At 45.6% G+C, this 17,339-nt stretch overlaps 1 protein-coding gene across 1 annotated transcript in view; it reads left to right on the forward strand.

Annotated features, from left to right (window-relative positions):
• LOC119417984 (collagen alpha-1(XII) chain) overlaps positions 1-17,339 on the forward strand; it is a gene marked incomplete in the record, with an annotated part of 211,081 nt that overhangs the window by 71,658 nt on the left and 122,084 nt on the right. The window contains 6 exon segments of the mRNA XM_037685231.1: positions 791-920; positions 2,576-2,712; positions 11,114-11,243; positions 11,507-11,646; positions 12,108-12,240; positions 16,645-16,784. Of these exon segments, the coding sequence (XP_037541159.1) occupies positions 791-920; positions 2,576-2,712; positions 11,114-11,243; positions 11,507-11,646; positions 12,108-12,240; positions 16,645-16,784 (810 nt within the window).

Here is a 17,339-nt window from a genome sequence, read left to right on the forward strand (position 1 = left end):
TCAGTGGTGGGGGAGCAGGGACAGAGCAGGGACATCAGTGGTGGGGGAGCAGGGACAGAGCAGGGACATCAGTGGTCGGCCCTCTGAAGTCAAAGTTTGATCCGAGGACCGGCTCAACGCGACCAATCAAAGAGACGGAGGAGCTTCTAGCTTGAAGGCATCAGGAGAAACAACGTGAGCAGATGGACCAGAAGGTTCTGACTGAATGGACTAATGAGGTCCGTCCTGGAAACCATCTGGCCTCAGGGCTTCAAGAGAAAAATGAGTTTACTCAACACGAGTTCTTCCTCATGAAACTCGTTTGGTTTCACAACATAAAGAGAAACGATGAAGATAATGTTAAATATGACCACGACATGTTCTGATCCAGTCCTCCGCTCTGTCCCGGTCCTCCGCTCTGTCCCAGTCCTCCGCTCTGTCCCGGTCCTCCGCTCTGTCCCGGTCCTCCGCTCTGTCCTGTCAGCTGGACTCTTTGTCCATGTAATTCCCATAAACTTCTATAATTCTCACAAAAGTTTCCAGTTAGTAATTTTTTCAAACTTCTCAACTTCCTGTGGAAAGTTTCCAGAGTTGTACCAGAGATCTTTAGTCTCCTTGGACCTCCAGGTTTCTGTTTATTCCTGGAGTTTAGGAGTCTTCCTCAGGGGTCAAAGGTCAGAGTTCAGTCTGGAAAGCTGTTGGTCCAGACTATCTGATGATAAATCTGCCAGGGTTGCTGTTGCCGGCGTTCCATCTGCAGAAGAAATGTCCACATGCTTGCTGATCACATGTCGGTTTATTTCCTCTGCAGAGTCGTGTCGGAGGAGGCGAGACGAACACCGAGATCCTGCGGCTGGTCCCTAACACAGAGTACTTCGTTAGCATCCAGGCCTTGTACGGAGAGGCAGCCAGCGAGGCCCTGACGGACCGAGGTGTCACCTGTAGGTCATCCTCCGTTCTTTAAACATCTGAAGAGCTTTTGAGATGGTCCAAATGTTCTGAAGGAGCCCTGCCCTCAGATGTTCTGCAGTTTTACCAGGAAGGAAGAAAAACTAAACATTTTTCACAAGAAGTCATTAAAATAAATTCATTTGGAAACTTTGTGGGTTTACGTTAGCCTCCAGAACTGTTAAAGAAATGTTCTCCAATGGTTCCTGACTTTAAAGTTCCAAATCAAACGTTGTGGTTTATGAGAGCAGTCCGAGGCACAGTAATACAACACAAATGTATTTTTACTCAAATGTTTACTAGTTAGAGTTGAAAAAGCAGTATTTCTACACAGTTTGTGACTTTAACTTTCATATGGCCCTCTGCTCCACACAGAGGGCTGTGGTAGCTCAGTGTTTGTGTCAGGAAGGCCATCGAGCGTAAAACCATCTTAGCGAGTTAGTCCGCTGTGGCGACCTCTGAGGACGAATGACAGGACGTGTTCTGTCTGTTGGACAAGACAGCCCCCTGCTCTGGAGAAAAGGAGGGAATCACCATGGCAACCAGGGTCAGGTTCTACTGCCTCCTGCTTACAACTTTAAAGTGGCAGGAAATGAGATGGTGTAGAGGCAGGGCAGCCGGTTTGGGACCCGAGAGTCCCAGGTTCGATCCCCAGTCACTGCACATCACGTGGCGTCTCTGGGCAGCACGTCTAATCCCCAAAATGTCCCCCGGGCGCTTTCAATAGCTGCCCACTGCACCACCTGGTGGTGGATGGGTTAAATGCAGAGACTAATTTCGCCATTGTATGGAAACATACAGTGCTGACATTGTGATGACATTATTATTATTATTATTATTAAATAAATCATTTAACCGTTTAAAAAAGGAGGAAGTTTTAACCTAAAGTTTCAGAGTAAAGCTCATGAGTACTCTTCAAAATAAGAGTCAGGCTCTGTCATAACTGGGGCTGTTATAAAACAAAGCTGTCGCTGCGTTGGTGCCCGTTTGTAACAAAGTCAAACTGGAAGCTGTCGTCTCTTCTCGACTCTGAACTTTGAACCCAAGTCAAGGAGCGACTGAACGGATCTCTGCTGGGACGTTTGACTCTGGTTCTGCCGGCTGCTCACAGGAACGCTGCGTCTTTCCTTTTGGTCCAAACACAATGTGGTTTGGAGCCGACGTGGACGGTCTTCAGGCTGCAGCTCCTCAGCTCTCATTTAGTTTTCTGTCCTGACGTTTTATTTTCCAGCTCCTGACAGATTTAGTTTCTGATTTCTTTATAAAGTGGAATTAAGAATTCAGACTGAGCTTCCTGACAAACGTGTTTGTCTTAGAGGTCCGTTTGTTCCTCTGATGGTGGAGGAGAACTGGTTGAAACGAGCGAGTGACTCGTTCGCTCTCAGAGGAGTTCGATTCGCTTATTTTTATGATTTATTTGTTCTTTCTGTCACTTTTGGCTCTAGTTTGGTTTTTATAAGCTTTTAAGTTGTTTTTCTGAGCATCCTGGAATTTATTATTCTGATAGAAGATTTATAGGAACCAGATGATCATAAAAAGTTCTGCTGTTTGTTTTGGACCCATCGGCTCCGCTCAGGTTCTGGTCCTGGGCTCAGAGATGTTTCCGATGAGTCAGGTTTTGAAGGATGATATTTGGGTTTTCCCTCAGTGCCCCTGCTGCCCGGCGGCTCCCTGAGGATCAGAGACGTTACCCACAGCGCCATGACGCTCGACTGGGACGCCGCTCCAGGCGCCGTCCGCAAATACATCGTCACCTACAGGCCGGAGGACGGAGACGCCAAGGAGGTGAGGACGCACTTATTCATTTGTGTTCAGTTTCAGAGAAGAGTTCAACTATTCTGACACGACTTCAGGTCCACTTAGAGGTTCAGTCAGCTGCTCCAACTTGGTTTAAATCAACCCCTCTGAGTGGTTTCACTTCCTGTTCGGTTTCACTTCCTGTTCTGTTTCACTTCCTGTTCTGTTTCACTTCCTGTTCAGTTTCATTTCCTGTTCTGGTTCACTTCCTGTTCGATTTCACTTCCTGTTCGGTTTCACTTCCTGTTCAGTTTCACTTCCTGTTCAGTTTCGTTTCCTGTTCTGGTTCACTTCCTGTTCGGTTTCACTTCCTGTTTGGTTTTACTTCCTGTTTAGTTTCACTTCCTGTTTCTTCTCCTGACACAGAACATCTGAAGAAAATGTTTCTGTGATCCGATTCTAAGAATCTACAAACGTGTTGGTTCATTTTATCTTCACACACAAGACCCAGAACCTTCAGAACCACAAACACACTTTGACTAGAGGTGGCCACAGAGAACTAAATCTGAGAAACCCAGTTCTGTTCAGAACTCTGGATCCACTCAGGGACATTTGATCCATTCCAATAAATTGTACAACGAATAATGAAGAACAAATACAAAAGATTGTTACGAGACTTTGATTGTTCAGATTTTTATCAATTTATTAACATGTTAATAACAGGTTGTTAACTTTTTATTAAAGGTTTAACATGTTAACAACAGGTCAACAGGCTAATAAAGTGTTGCATGAACAGGTTTGTTTAAAAGTTAATAACATGTTAATAACATGCTATAACAAAATTTCAAAATGTGGCATGAACAGGTTTGTTTAAAGATTAATAATGTGTTATTAAAATGTTATTAAAATGTTATTAACATGTTATAACAAATTTTCAACATGTGGCATGAACAGGTTTGTTTAAAGGTCAAGAATGTGTTGACATGTTTCACTTCCTGTTCAGTTTCACTTCCTGTTCTGTTTCACTTACTGTTTTAAACATATATCATGAACAGGTTCGTTTAAAGATTAATAGCAAGGCAATAATGTGTTATTAACATGCTATTAACATGTTAATAACGTGTTATAACAAATTTTCAACATGTGGCATGAACAGGGTTGTTTAACGTCGTGAATGACATCAGGATGATGGCGCCGGTGCACGTGGCAGGTCTTCTGTCACTGTCAGTTCTAGTCATTATTCTGTTGTTTATGAGTGAAGTCGGGTCGCTTTTGGTGTATGATCACAAACATTGGAGATAAGGCCATTTATCAACAAGGTGGCTACTTATGATAGATGGGAACATAAAATTTCCCCCCAGCTTCTGTCGGGAATTCCAGCTCACCTGTGCTGGGCTCTGGCGCCCCCCCCCCCTCGAGGAATCATCATGGCCGCTGTGGTAGATGCGGTGGATGCCTGGTGTGAAGCTGAAAGCCTTTCTGTTGGTGCAATGGTTCCCAGCCAGTTCCGGAGGTGTTTCCTAGCGTGTTTTTGTCTTGCCATTTTCTGTAGCCGGTGGATGATTGCCTGGTTCGTGTTGTTGGTGCAGATGTCCCCCGGTGTCAGCGCCCCTGCATGCCCTGGCTCAGCAGGTGTGGAGCGAACTCACGGAATCTGAGACAGCTGAGTTGGGCCCCCCTTCAGTGTGACAACCCCGCTCCAGCTCCAGCCAGGACTGGCTTGGTGATCACCAAATCGCTGGTTAATAAAACGTTCATCCTGAGGATTTCTTCAGCTCCCATAACCTTGACTTCCTCTGTATCACAGAGACTTGGCTGAGTGAGGCTGAGTCAGCTGCTCTGTCGGAGCTTTTACAAACAGGCTGCTCTTATTTTAACTCCACGATCATCGGGCCGGGGAGGAGGAACTGTACGATCATCGGGCCAGGGAGGAGGAGCTGCAGCCGTGTATAAAGATGTTTTTAGTTATAAACAGTGTTTTAAACAGCGTCACTTCTCCAGCTTTGAGCTGACCTCCTGTGAAGTGGGTCATTCTGACCCGACACTCTGTGCTGTCATCTACCACACACCCAAATACAATAAGGATTTTATTAGTGACTTTTCAGAATTTCTTTCTGAGATAGTGACTGGATATGACCATCTCCTTATTGTTGGTGATTTTAACATCCATGTTTGTTGCCCTGACAAACCTGTGGTAAAATAATTTTAATTCTTGTCAACTCTTTTAATTTGGTGCATTCTGTGTCTGGACCTACATGATAAAGGTCACACTTTTGATCTTGTGCTCTCTTTGGGATTACCTGTGTCTAATCTGGAAATTCATGACTCTATAATCTCTGATCATTTGCCTGTAGTATTCCAGCCTGTTTTCACATATGCTACTGTTTAAAATCACACTCCTGCTCAGAGCTGTCGGATTATTAACCCCTCCACTGCTGGACAGTTCACTGAGGTTTTCTGCCAGCTCTGTCCACCTGCCTCAACTGATTCTGAGGATCTGAGTTCTTGGCTCCACTCATACTGTCTGACTGTATTGGATACTGTGGCTCTTTTAAAGACCAAACCGCCTGGACTTAAATGTGAACCCTGGTTTCAGAACAGAATGGCTCGAGCGGTCAGACAGGAATGTCGCAGAGCGGAACGCAGGTGGAGAAAGGACAAGCTGCAGGTGTCCCTTCTAATTTTTAAAGACTGTTGGCACAATTATCAAGACACAGTTAAAGCAGCCAAAAATAACTATTTTTCTAATCTAAAAAAGTTAAATCTGGTCCTCTGGACATTCAAAAAAACAAAACAAAGCAAATCAACAAAAAATGTAGAAACGTTTCGTCTCTCATCCGAGAGAACTCCAGCACGGTTCGAGTACAGTGTGAATGTAAACAGACCGGGCCCCGCTCCACAAGCAGGAAGTGGAGTACAGCGCAGGACAAACAAACACTCATTTCTCTTATATGGAGCCGTCAGCTGCCTTGTGTGAAGAACAATATTCTCCATGGTCTTCTGTCTCATCTTCTGCTCATACTGAGTCCATTGTTGAAAAATGACTAAATATAACTCCTAAAACTGCTAAAACTTGATGCCACTTCGTTTTTGATTTTATTTACAGAAGAAGAAGACGTGTCTTCAGAGGTTTTTGTGTCGTTTCTTTCAGTAGTTCTTGGTGCAGCGCCCCCACAGGCGAGCGGGGGAACAGGTTGCTTCAACAGGTTGGTTCAACAGGTTGACTCGACTGCACAGTGCATTGTGAATGCAAACTCACCAGCTCACATGTAACAAAATGTCATGAATATTTGTCCCCAACCGAACCCAGTCTACCGGACTATCTGGTGTGAAAACAACTTTAGAGGACATGGTCACTCGGATGAAGCCCTCTGGTTCTCCATGCGATACTCTTCCACCACACTTTCTTAAAGAGGTTCTCCTTGTTTTGGACACTTGGTTCTTGACATTTTTAACAGCAGTTTGTTATCTGGAGTAGTCCCTGCTAGTTTTAAACATGCTGTGGTGCAGCCCCTGATAAAGAAACCTGGTCTCAAACCCACTGTGTTGGGGAATTTTAGACCCATCTCCAAGCTTTCCTTACTGTCAAAAATCTTGGAGAAAATTGTTTATTCACAGTTAAAAACCTTCCTGGATGATCATAACATCTTGGATGTTTTCCAGTCTGGATTTAAAATGCTCCACAGCACAGAGTCAGCTCTGCTGAGAGTTTTTAATGACATCCTCCTGGCATGTGACTCGAGTGATCATGTGATCCTTGTTTTACTGGACTTAGCTGCTGCTTTGGACACAGTGGACCACAGCATGTTATTGTCACGTCTGCAGCACCAAGTCGGCATCGATGGGACTGCTCTGGAGTGGTTGGGGTCCTATCTGGCAGACAGAACGTTTTCTGTAAAAATTGCTGGGTGTGAATCCTTTTCTGTTCCTTTGTCATGTGGTGTTCCTCAAGGATCAATTTTAGGGCCTTTGCTTTTTTTCTTTATATCTATTTCCTCTAGGATCAATTTTCAGAAAACACGACATCTCCTTTCACTGCTATGCTGATGACTGTCAAATCTATGTGCCTTTGAGGCAACTTCATGTCTGGTCTATTAAACCTCTTTTATCGTGTCTCGAGGATCTTAAAACTTGGATGGCCCTAAACTTCCTGCATTTTAATGAAAAAAAAGACAGAGGTGCTTGTTTTTGGACCCTGTGGACTTTGTTCGAGCCCTCCAGTCGATCTAGACCCCCTGACAATGCACCTAAAGTCTACACAGTTACAAACCTTGGTTTTAAGGTGGACAGTGACTTTAAACTCAACTGTCAAATAAGAGCCACAGTCAAGTCTGGTTTTATCATTTGAGAAAAATAGCAAAGGTAAAATGTATTCTTTCAAGACAACAGTTTGAAACAGTAATCCATGCCTTCCTCTCTTCACAGCTGGATTACTGTAATTCTCTCTGTCTCAGAGTCATCCAGTCCTCACTTACACGTCTGCAGCTGGTGCAAGATGCTGCTGCACGTCTCTTAACTGGAACAGGTCAAAGAGAGCACATCACACCTGTTCTGGCGTCTCTCCACTGGCTGCCCGTGTATTTTAGAGTTCATTTTAAAGTTATTTTGTTGGTTTTTAAGGTTTTAAACAGCCCCCCCCCCCCCCTTTATTTAACAGAGCTTCTCCACCACTACACTCCCCCTCGGTCACTCAGGTCCTCTGACCAGCTGCTTCTGGTCATTCCCAAGAGTAAGAGGAAGCTCAGAGGAGACAGGACCTTCTCTGTTAGTGGCCCTAAGTTATGGAACGCTGTGCCTTTGCACATTCGACCAGCCCCTCACTGTCCATGTTTAAAACTCGTCTGAAAACTCATCTCTGCTCATCGGCCTTCAACCAACTGACACTTGATTTTACTTCATTTTTATTGGTATTGATTTGATCTGTTTAACTCGTAGTTTTATTGTGTTTTAAATTGAGTTTTTAATTCATTGTGTGCTTGGCTTTGCAGCTTTGTTTTTATGCTTTCTTTTTTCTTATTTCTTACTGATGTTCAGCACTTTGTTTCAGCTGTGGCTGCTGTTAAAGCGCTTTATAAATAAAGTTGATGATGATGATGATGATGATGATAAAAGTTTAATAACATGTTAATAACATGTTATTAACATGTTACTGATAGTCTAAAGACAGACCTTCCCTCCTCCGTTTGTGTGTTCTTCCTTTTCTCCTGAATATTTTTATATATATTTGGCTCCGAGCAAAGAAAAGGAAAATGAGACTGAAAAAAGGGGCTGTAGAGCTGGTGTTAAATATAAGAGAAAGCGTGCTCTTCGGAACGGATACGGCCTCTGAAGTGCACGATTACGCACCCGTTTTTTGTTGCCGGTTCAACTTCATGGACTAGAGGAAAGCAACATGATTTTACCTTCACGTCCTCCTTTTACCAGAGGAGCAGAAACTCATGCAAACTACAAGCATGTTTGGAAAGATGGATTGATTTCTGCACTTCCTGATCCCTGCTGTCCAGGCAGGAGCGCTACGTGGCAGCGTCACCGTTCCAGGTGTCTGCTGTCAGTTCCACGGCGATCAGCTGTTGATGTCGTCAGCATGTCACCTTTGCTTCTGATCAACGCTCGCACTGTTGCAAACAAATCCTTTGTGCTGAACGAACTTTTCACCAACAAACATTTGGATTTTATGTTCCTCACGGAAACATGGCAAAGGGAGAAGGAACATGTCCACTTAAATGAACTTTGTCCCGTTGGATGTTCATTCATCGGGACACCCCTCACGAACCGCCGGGGTGGTGGACTTGCTGCGGTGCACCAGACCTGTTTTTCATGCAGGTCAGTCGACGCTGCAACTTTTCTCTCTTTTGAGTCGCAGGTGATCGAGGTCGGTTCATCCAACATATTTTATTGTGTTTTAATTCAGCGCCCACCGGGACCGGCAGATGCTTTTTTATCTGACTTTACAGACTTTTTATCTTCTATTATACAACTTGAGAAAGTCTTGTTAATTGGGGATTTTAATATACATGTGGACGACACCAGCTGCATCACAACAAACGAGCTCTTGTATATTACTGACTCTTAATTTCATCCAGCATGTCTCTGGTCCCACACACACTAAAGGCCACACGTTGGATCTTGTTTTCTCTCTGGGCCTAAACATCACCAATCTGTGTGTTAGTCATGTTTTTGTGAGTGATCACTGCTGTGTATTTTTGAATCTTAGCTTTGCTTTAGACCCATTACCAGTGAAACATAAAATCCAGCGGAGAGTTGTTACTCAGGATGTTGCTGACGGGTTCTGTGATCTGTTTGATCCATCTTTGTTGAAGGAATGCCCGGATGTTGATGATGCTACATGGTGTTTTAACAATCATTGTTTAGATATTCTTAACGTAGTGGCACCTTTGAAAACCTTCCTGGTACCATTTAAAAAGGCCGTTCCATGGATAAATATCAACTCGGCAATCCAGAAGAGTCTGTCGTGGGTAAAACGCCTGTGGAAATCCACTAAACTGGAGGTTCACAGGCTCCACCTCAGGGACTTTGGACCTCTTTAAATGAACAAATAAAAGCAGCTAGACTTGAATATTTTTCTAATCTCACCTCCTTAAATAATAAAAATTCTAAGGTCTTGTTTCAAACTGTAAACTCCCTTGTCTCTCCTGTCAATCCTGAAGTCTCAGTGTCCTCCAAAGCTGTCAGTAATGACTTCCTTAACTTTTTTCTGATGAAAGTCAGTAATGTCAGAGGAACCATTTGTCCATCTATGTGCCATAACTCTATTTCTGGCTTTTCACTTTCTTATTCCACAACTGCATTTGATCAAGTGACGTTATGTGACTTTTCATCTTTATTGGATAAAATGAACATTTCTACCGGTCCAAATGACATTCTTTCAGCGATGTTGTTAAAAAAGTTTTTTTCTGTCATTGGTCCCTGCATTGTAGATATTTGTAATGCTTCTCTTTCAACAGGTGTGTTTCCAAGCTCACTCAACATGCTGTTGGTGAGCCATTGTTAAAAAAGCAAACTTGGATCCTACAAAGTTTGAAAATTACAGGCCATTCTCCAAGATCCCATTTTTTTCAAAACTTCTTGAAAAAGTAGTAGCTGAGCAGCTAATCGCTCACATGGAAAGACATGAGATTTTTGACAATTTTCTGTCTGTGTTTCAAAAGCTCCACTCCACAGAGGCTGCTTTTCTTAAAGTTTCCAGTGATATTTTGATGTCAGCCAACTCTGGAGAATCCACGGTGATGGTTCTCCTAGATCTAACATCTGCTTTTGACACTGTTGAACACAGTATTTTTATTAACAGGCTACATCAGGCTTGGCACTGGAGTGGTTTATCTCCTATCTTTCTGGTAGAACATTGAGTGTTTTTGCAAACCAAATAATGTCAGAATCCAAGAGCCTGCTATGTGGGGTACCTCAGGGCTCAGTGTTGGGACCTATTCTCTTTCTTTTGTATGTTTTCCCCCTCGGTCAAATAATAAGTCAGTTTTCAGATGTGTCTTATCATTTCTATGCTGATGATATTCAACTATATAGTTCCTTCAGACCTTCTGAACATCAAAAATTGTCCTCCTTGTTAAATTGTATTAGCAATATCTAACAGTGACAACTTTCTGCAACTTAATTGTGATAAAACTGAAACCCTAATTATTGCACCTGACAATCAAATATCTGGAATTAAGCAACACCTTGATGTAATGGCCTCATCTGTCAAACCAAATCACAGAAACCTTGGCATTATTTTTGATTCTGCCATGTCACTGCAATGCCATTCTCATGGATTAATCAGAAATTGCTCTTTTCAACTAAGAAATATTTCAAGGCTTAAGTCTCTTGTGTCAAAAGCCGAATTAGGGATGATTATCCATGCTTTTATTACATCCCGTCTGGATTATTGTAACAGTCTTTTCACGTGTTTGACTAAGAAGGATCTTGATGGTTTGCAGACAGTTCAGAATCTGCTGCAAGGCTTTTAACCAACACACGAAAAAGACAGCACATAACGCCAGTTTTAATCTCTTTACATTGGCTACCGGTACATTTTAGAATTCATTTAAAAAATTTAAAGTTTTAATTTTAAATTTTCTTTTTAAGACCAGAGGGGATGACGCTTTTAGGGCTGTGGACCCCAGACTGTGGACCCCAGACTGTGGACCCCAGGCTGTGGACCCCAGACTGTGGAATGTGTTGCCTCTGACTTTGCGCTGCCTTGATTCTCTTAATATTTTTTAAAAGCAGCTGAAGACACATTTGTTTAGATAGGCATTTAATTAGTTTTATATTGTTTTATGTCATACACATGTTGTTCTATCTTTTATCGTTTGTGTTTTTACCTTGTGTTTTTATGTCTTTTATTCTGTAAAGCACTTTGTGGTTTCTGACCTGTAAGAGGTGCTATATAAATAAAGTTTACTTACTTACTTACTTTTTATGTTCTTGTCAGGCTGAAGTGAACGGAGACATCACCAGCCTGTCCCTGACAGGCCTTATCTCTCAGACTGAGTATGACGTGGCTGTTGCTCCGGTTTATGAAGAGGGAACTGGATTCCCAATGCTCGGAACCGCCATCACAGGTCTGGATTTGTGCTTTTATTGGTTCACATTCCATTTGTGTTACTTCTCCTTTGTACGGAACAGTCCACCTGAAAATGTCCACATGTTACTGAGGTTCTGCTGAGTTCTGTCTGAACTCAGACCGAACTGTTCTGAGTGGTGGTGATGAGGTTAAAATATGAAGTGGGACAGGACCAGAACTTAGATTTTCAGAAATCAGAGTCATCTTAGCAGCGTTCTCCTGATGTTCCTCTGATGTTCTGGTCTATTTGTGTGGGAACAGATGTTGTTCCTGCTCCCAAGAACCTGCAGTTCTCCGAGGTGACCCAGTCCTCGTTCAGAGCCACGTGGGAACACGGAGCCCCCGATGTGGCCCTGTACCGACTCTCCTGGGTCAAGAAGGCAGGAACCGATGCTCAGAACGTAAGTTCTTGTGACAGAACGGAACCAGACGGGTTCTGTCAGCTGTCTTCAACAAGGTGATGCTCAGATTTACAATTATCCTGAAAGCAACATGTGAGTGTTGTACTCAACATGTCAGACCTTTGATGTTTAGGAGGATTCAGTGAGCAGGAAGGAGGAAGAGGGTTGAACTTGGACTTTCACAATAAGAGTCTGGCTCTGTCACAGCCCAGATTGTTACAGATGAAGTCCTGACCTCCTGTTGGGCTTCACAGAACAGAGATGATGCAGTTTGTTGAGACTAAAACAAAAACGAAAGTTTATCTCAGCAGGATGGAGAAGCATTTGTAATCTTAACATTCATATCCAAATATTAAAAATAAGAAACAAATAAAATAAACACTTCAAAAAGTTTGTATTTGGATGAAAGCATCGTGGGCTTTGTGTTCTTGTTTTAAAAACTTCCTTTGATCCGTCACCAGGAGATCCTGAGCAGTGACGAGACCTCCTACATCCTGGAGGAGTTGGACCCCGACACCGAGTACCTGGTGACCGTCACGGCCATCTACCCCGACGAGTCTGAGAGCGAGGACCTGATGGGGAGCGAGCGCACACGTAAGAGACCTGCTCCAACACAACGGTTCTGAGTCTGGAGCCCGTCTGCTGGAATAACCGTGTTCTCTTTTCAATGTCTCTTTCTAGTGTTAAAGTCTGCAGAGGGTAGGTCTCATGAGGACCACTTGCAGTGGTTCTGTGTTGGACGGGTCCTGGACCCAAACAGACATTTGCATGTTTGAGTGTTTCACTGTGTTCATCATGACGGGTCAGCCACCCTGCAGTCTCTGACTGTGTGGGTCCATCTGTCTATGGTTCTGTTCATGCTTCATGTTCATCTCATGACGTAACATCACGTCCTCATCACATCCATCAATGTTCAGAGTCCAGCTGGAGCTCAACAGGCAGCATTATCTTTATTTAGTGAAAAATATTCCAAAACAAAACTCCTTTCTTCCCTTTTGATCCGTCAAACGGATCTCTGACTTTCTGCACATATTGGCTTTAAAATATTATTTCTCTATTCTACTAAAAGTTGTGTGTGACACATGAAAACTCTTAATTACATAAAAAAACAATTTTCACCTAAGGACGTCACCAGTGTTTTACCAGTGCAATGCATTTTGGGAGATGATGTACATCGGCTGAAGTGGTGACTAAAACACAAGAAGTCAAGGATAAAAATATCCTAATGCTGCTCAATAATCCAGGTAGAAAAATCTAAAAAAGTTAAGTCAGATCCTCTGGATGGGTTAAAAAAATTGATTCAAGGATAAAAATTTATCACTTGTTACATCTATCCATCCATTTTCTTCCGCTTATCCAGGGTCAGATCGCGGGGGTAGCAGCCTATGTAGGGAGGCCCAAACTTCCCTCTCCCCAGCCACTTGGGCCAGCTCCTTTGGGTGAATCCCAAGGTGCTCCCAGGCCAGCCGAGAAACATAGTCCCTCCAGCGTGTCCTGGGTCTTCCTCTGGGTCTCCTCCCGGTGGGACGTGTCTGGAACACCTCACCAGGGAGGCGTCCAGGAGGCATCCTAACCAGATGCCCGAGCCACCTCAACTGGCTCTGCTCATTGGGGAGAAGCAGCGGCTCTACTCCGAGTCCCTCCCAGATAACCGACCTTCTCACCCTATCTCTAAGGGAAAGCCCAGACACCCTGAAGAGAAAACTCATTTTGGCCGCTTGTATCCGTGATTTCATTCTTTCGATCACAACCCAAAGCTCATGACCATAGATGAGGGTAGGAACGTAGATTGACTGGTAAATCGAGAGCTTCGCCTTTTGACTCAGCTCTCTCTTCACCACGACAGACCAATACAACGCCCGCTTCACTGCAGACGCTGCATCTATCCACCTATCGACCTCTCGCTCCATTTTTCCCTCAGTCGTGAACAAGGTCCAGTTTCCACGACCAGGACGAAAACTGCACTGCTCCTCCTGAATCCGAGGTTCGACTATCCGATGGACCCTCCTCTCCAGAAACCCCAAATAGACCTTACCAGGGAGGCTTAAGAGCGTGATCCCCCTGTAATTGGAACACACTCTACAGTCCCCCTTTTTGAATAGGGGGACCACCACCCCAGTCTGCCAATCCAGGGGAACTTCCCCCGATGTCCATGCAATATTGCAGAGTTGCGTAAGCCAACACAACCCTACAACATCCAGAGCCTTAAGGAACTCTGGGCGAATCTCATCCACCCCTGGCGCCCTGCCACCGAGGAGCTTTTTAACCACTTCAGTGACCATAGCACCAGAGATTGGAGGGCCCGACCCAGAGTCCCCAGGCTCCGCTTCCTCAGTGGAAGATGTGCCGGTGGGATTGAGAAGGTCTTCAAAGTATTCTGCCCATCGACCCGCAACATCCCAAGTTGAGGTCAGCAGCACACTACCTCCACTATAAATAGTGTTAGTGACCCCCCCCCCCCCCCCCGAGATGCCGGATGATGGACCAGAATCGCCTCGAAGGCGTACAGAAGTCATTTTCCATGGCCTCTCTGAACTCCTCCCATGCCTGAGTTTATGCCTCAGCAACCACCGGAGCCGCATGTTGCTTGGACTGCCGGTACCCATCAGCTGCTTCTGGTGTCCCACAGGCCAACAAGGCCCTATGGACTCCTTCTTCAGCCTGACAGCATTCCTCAATGCCGGTGTCCACCACCGGATTTGAGGGTTATCGCCACGACAGGTACCGACAACCTTGCGACCACAGATCCGATAAGCTGCCTCGACAATAGAGGTGCAGAACATAGCACACTCGGACTCAATGTCCCCCACCTCCCCTGGAATGTTTTTGAAGCTCTCCCGGAGGTGGGAGTTAAAGCTCCATCTCATGGGAGACTCTGCCAGACATTCCCAGCAGACCTTCACAATACGTTTGGGTCTGCCAGGTCTGACCGGCATCCTCCCCCACCATCAGAGCCAACTCACCACCAGGCAGTGGTCAGTGGACAGCTCTGTCCCTCTCTTCACCCGAGTGTCCAAGACATGGAGCCACAGATCAGATGAAATGACAACAACGTCTATCATCGAACTGCAGCCTAGGGTGTCCTGGTGCCAAGAGAACATATGGAAACCCTTATGCTTGAACATGGTATTTGTTATGGACTATCCATGACTAGCACAGAAATCCAATAACAGAACACCACTCGGGTTCAGATCAGGGGGGCCATTCCTCCCAATCAAACCCCTCCAGGTCTCAATGTCATTGCCCACTTGAGCGTTGAAGTCCCTCAGCAGAACAAGGGAGTCCCCAGGAGGTGTACTCTCCAGTACCCCCTCTAAGGACTCCAAAAAGGGTGGATAATCTGAACTACTATTTGGCACATAAGCACAAACAACAGTCAGAACCCGTCCCTCCACATGTAGGCGGAGGGAGGCTACCCTCTCGTTCACCGGGGTGAACCCCAACGTATAGACACCAAGATGGGGGGCAACAAGTGTGCTCACTCCTGCTCAGCGCCTCTCACCAGGGGCAACTCCAGAATGGAAGCGTGTCCAACCCCTCTCAAGGAAACTGGTTCCAGAGCCAGAGCCATGTGTCATGGTGTGTCCGACAACTTCTAACCGAAACCTCTCAACCTCACACACCAGCTCAGTCTCCTTCCCCACCAGAGAGGTGACATTCCACGTCCCAATTGCCAGCTTCTGTAGCTGAGGATCAGACTGCCAGGGTCCCTGCCTTCGGCCATCACCCATCCCACATTGCACCCAACCCCTTTGTCCCCTCCCACAGATGGTGAGCCCATGGGAAGGGGGACCTACATCTCCTCTTCAGGCTGTGCCTGACCAGACTCCATGGGTAAAAGCCCGGCCACCAGGCGCTCGCCAGCGAGCCCCACCTCCAGGCCCGGCTCCAGAGTAGGGCCCCGGTGACCCACGTCCAGGCGAGGGAACACTGTTTCCATCCAGTTTTTTCATCATAAAGGGTCTCTGGGCTGCGCTTTGTCTGGTTCCTCTCCTAGGATCTGTCTGCCTTGGGTGACCCTATTAGGGGCGTGAAGCCCTAGATTGATTGGTCTATTCAGGGTTACTGGAGAATCGAGTCAGATCATTGGTAGAACCTCAGATCCAGGAGGAACAACAATGCAGGTTCCGTCCTGGCCGTGGAACACTGGACCAGCTCTTTACCCTCACTAGGGTCCTCGAGGGGTTATGGGAGTTAGTCCATCCAGTCTACATGTGTTTTGTGGACTTGGAGAAGGCAATGGACCATGTTCCTCAGGGTACACTGTGGAGGGTGGTCCATGAGGATGGGATTGGAGGTCCGTTGCTACGGGCTGTTTGGTCCTGATACAAGCAGAGCAAGAGTTTGGTTCTCGTGGCCGACAGTAAATCGGACCCCTTCAGGGTGGGAGTTGGACTCTGGACGTGAAAGTTGCATCAGTCCTCCGTCCTCTCTGTCGATGCGCTTCACTTCAAACATCAGGTCGAGCTGAATGAAGCTCACCTGGCTGCATCTTTTACCCAGAAGACTTTGCAGGGTAAAGAAAATGGTGACGTCCACTAAATGTTTAAAAATGATCAAAGGTAAACAGCCTAAGAGTTTTTATTTCCTTTGTAGCTGATGTTTAGCTGTTTTAAAATAAATCAGCTGTTTTCTGACAACTTTGTAAACCCCAGAATGCTGCTGGTTCTGGATCCTTCATGAGTAACGTTCTGAGCTCCAACATGGAGATCAACATTTAAAGTTCTGCTGCAGTGAAACAGTCCAGCTGTTGATCAGCCGGACCTGAAGTGGACCTGGTTCAGAACCTGCTGCTGATCTGGAATCCAGATGTTTCTCTGAACTCCAGCTGGACTTTGAGCAGCTTTGAGCAGCTCTGAGCAGCTCCGAGCTCTTCCTCACGCTGACCCCGACCCGTTCATCCTCCTCTGGACTGTGGACCATCCTCCTCATTATCTTCACATCTCACCCCGCTGACTGTCTCGCCTCGTCTCACAGGTTCTTTCTCTGTGCTTCCAGTCCCTCCAGAACCTCCTCGGAACCTGAGGGTTTTCAACGCCACCACCTCCACGCTGACTGTGAAGTGGGACGCCGCCCCCGGCCCAGTCAAGACCTACAGGATCACCTACAGAGCCCGGAAAGATGGCGACGCACAATCTGTGAGTTCAGACTGTCAAAACCTGGTTCTGGTCTGAGACAAAACCTGGTTCTGGTCTGAGTCAAAACCTGGTTCTGGTCTGAGTCAAAACCTGGTTCTGGTCTGTGTGAAAACCTGGTTCTGGTCTGAGACAAAACCTGGTTCTGGTCTGAGACAAAAACCTGGTTCTGGTCTGTGTCAAAACCTGGTTCTGGTCAGAGAGAAAACCTGGTTCTGGTCTGAGTGAAAACCTGGTTTAGGTCTGAGACAATACCTGGTCCTGGTCTGAGTGAAAACCTGGTTCTGGTCTGAGTGAAAATCTGGTTCTGGTCTGAGTCAAAACCTGGTTCTGGTCTGTGTCAAAACCTGGTTCTGATCTGAGACAAAACCTGGTTCTGGTCTGAGTGACAACCTGGTTCTGGTCTGTGTCAAAACCTGGTTCTGGTCTGAGTCCAAACCTGGTTCTGGTCTGAGTCAAAACCTGGTTCTGGTCTGAGACCAAACCTGGTTCTGGTCTGAGTGAAAACCTGGTTCGGGTCTAAGACAAAACCTGGTTCTGGTCTGTGACAAAACCTGG

This window comes from Nematolebias whitei, chromosome 12 (genome assembly GCF_014905685.2).
Source record: "Nematolebias whitei isolate Nwh7 chromosome 12, NemWhi1, whole genome shotgun sequence".
Lineage (NCBI taxonomy): Eukaryota > Metazoa > Chordata > Actinopteri > Cyprinodontiformes > Rivulidae > Nematolebias > Nematolebias whitei.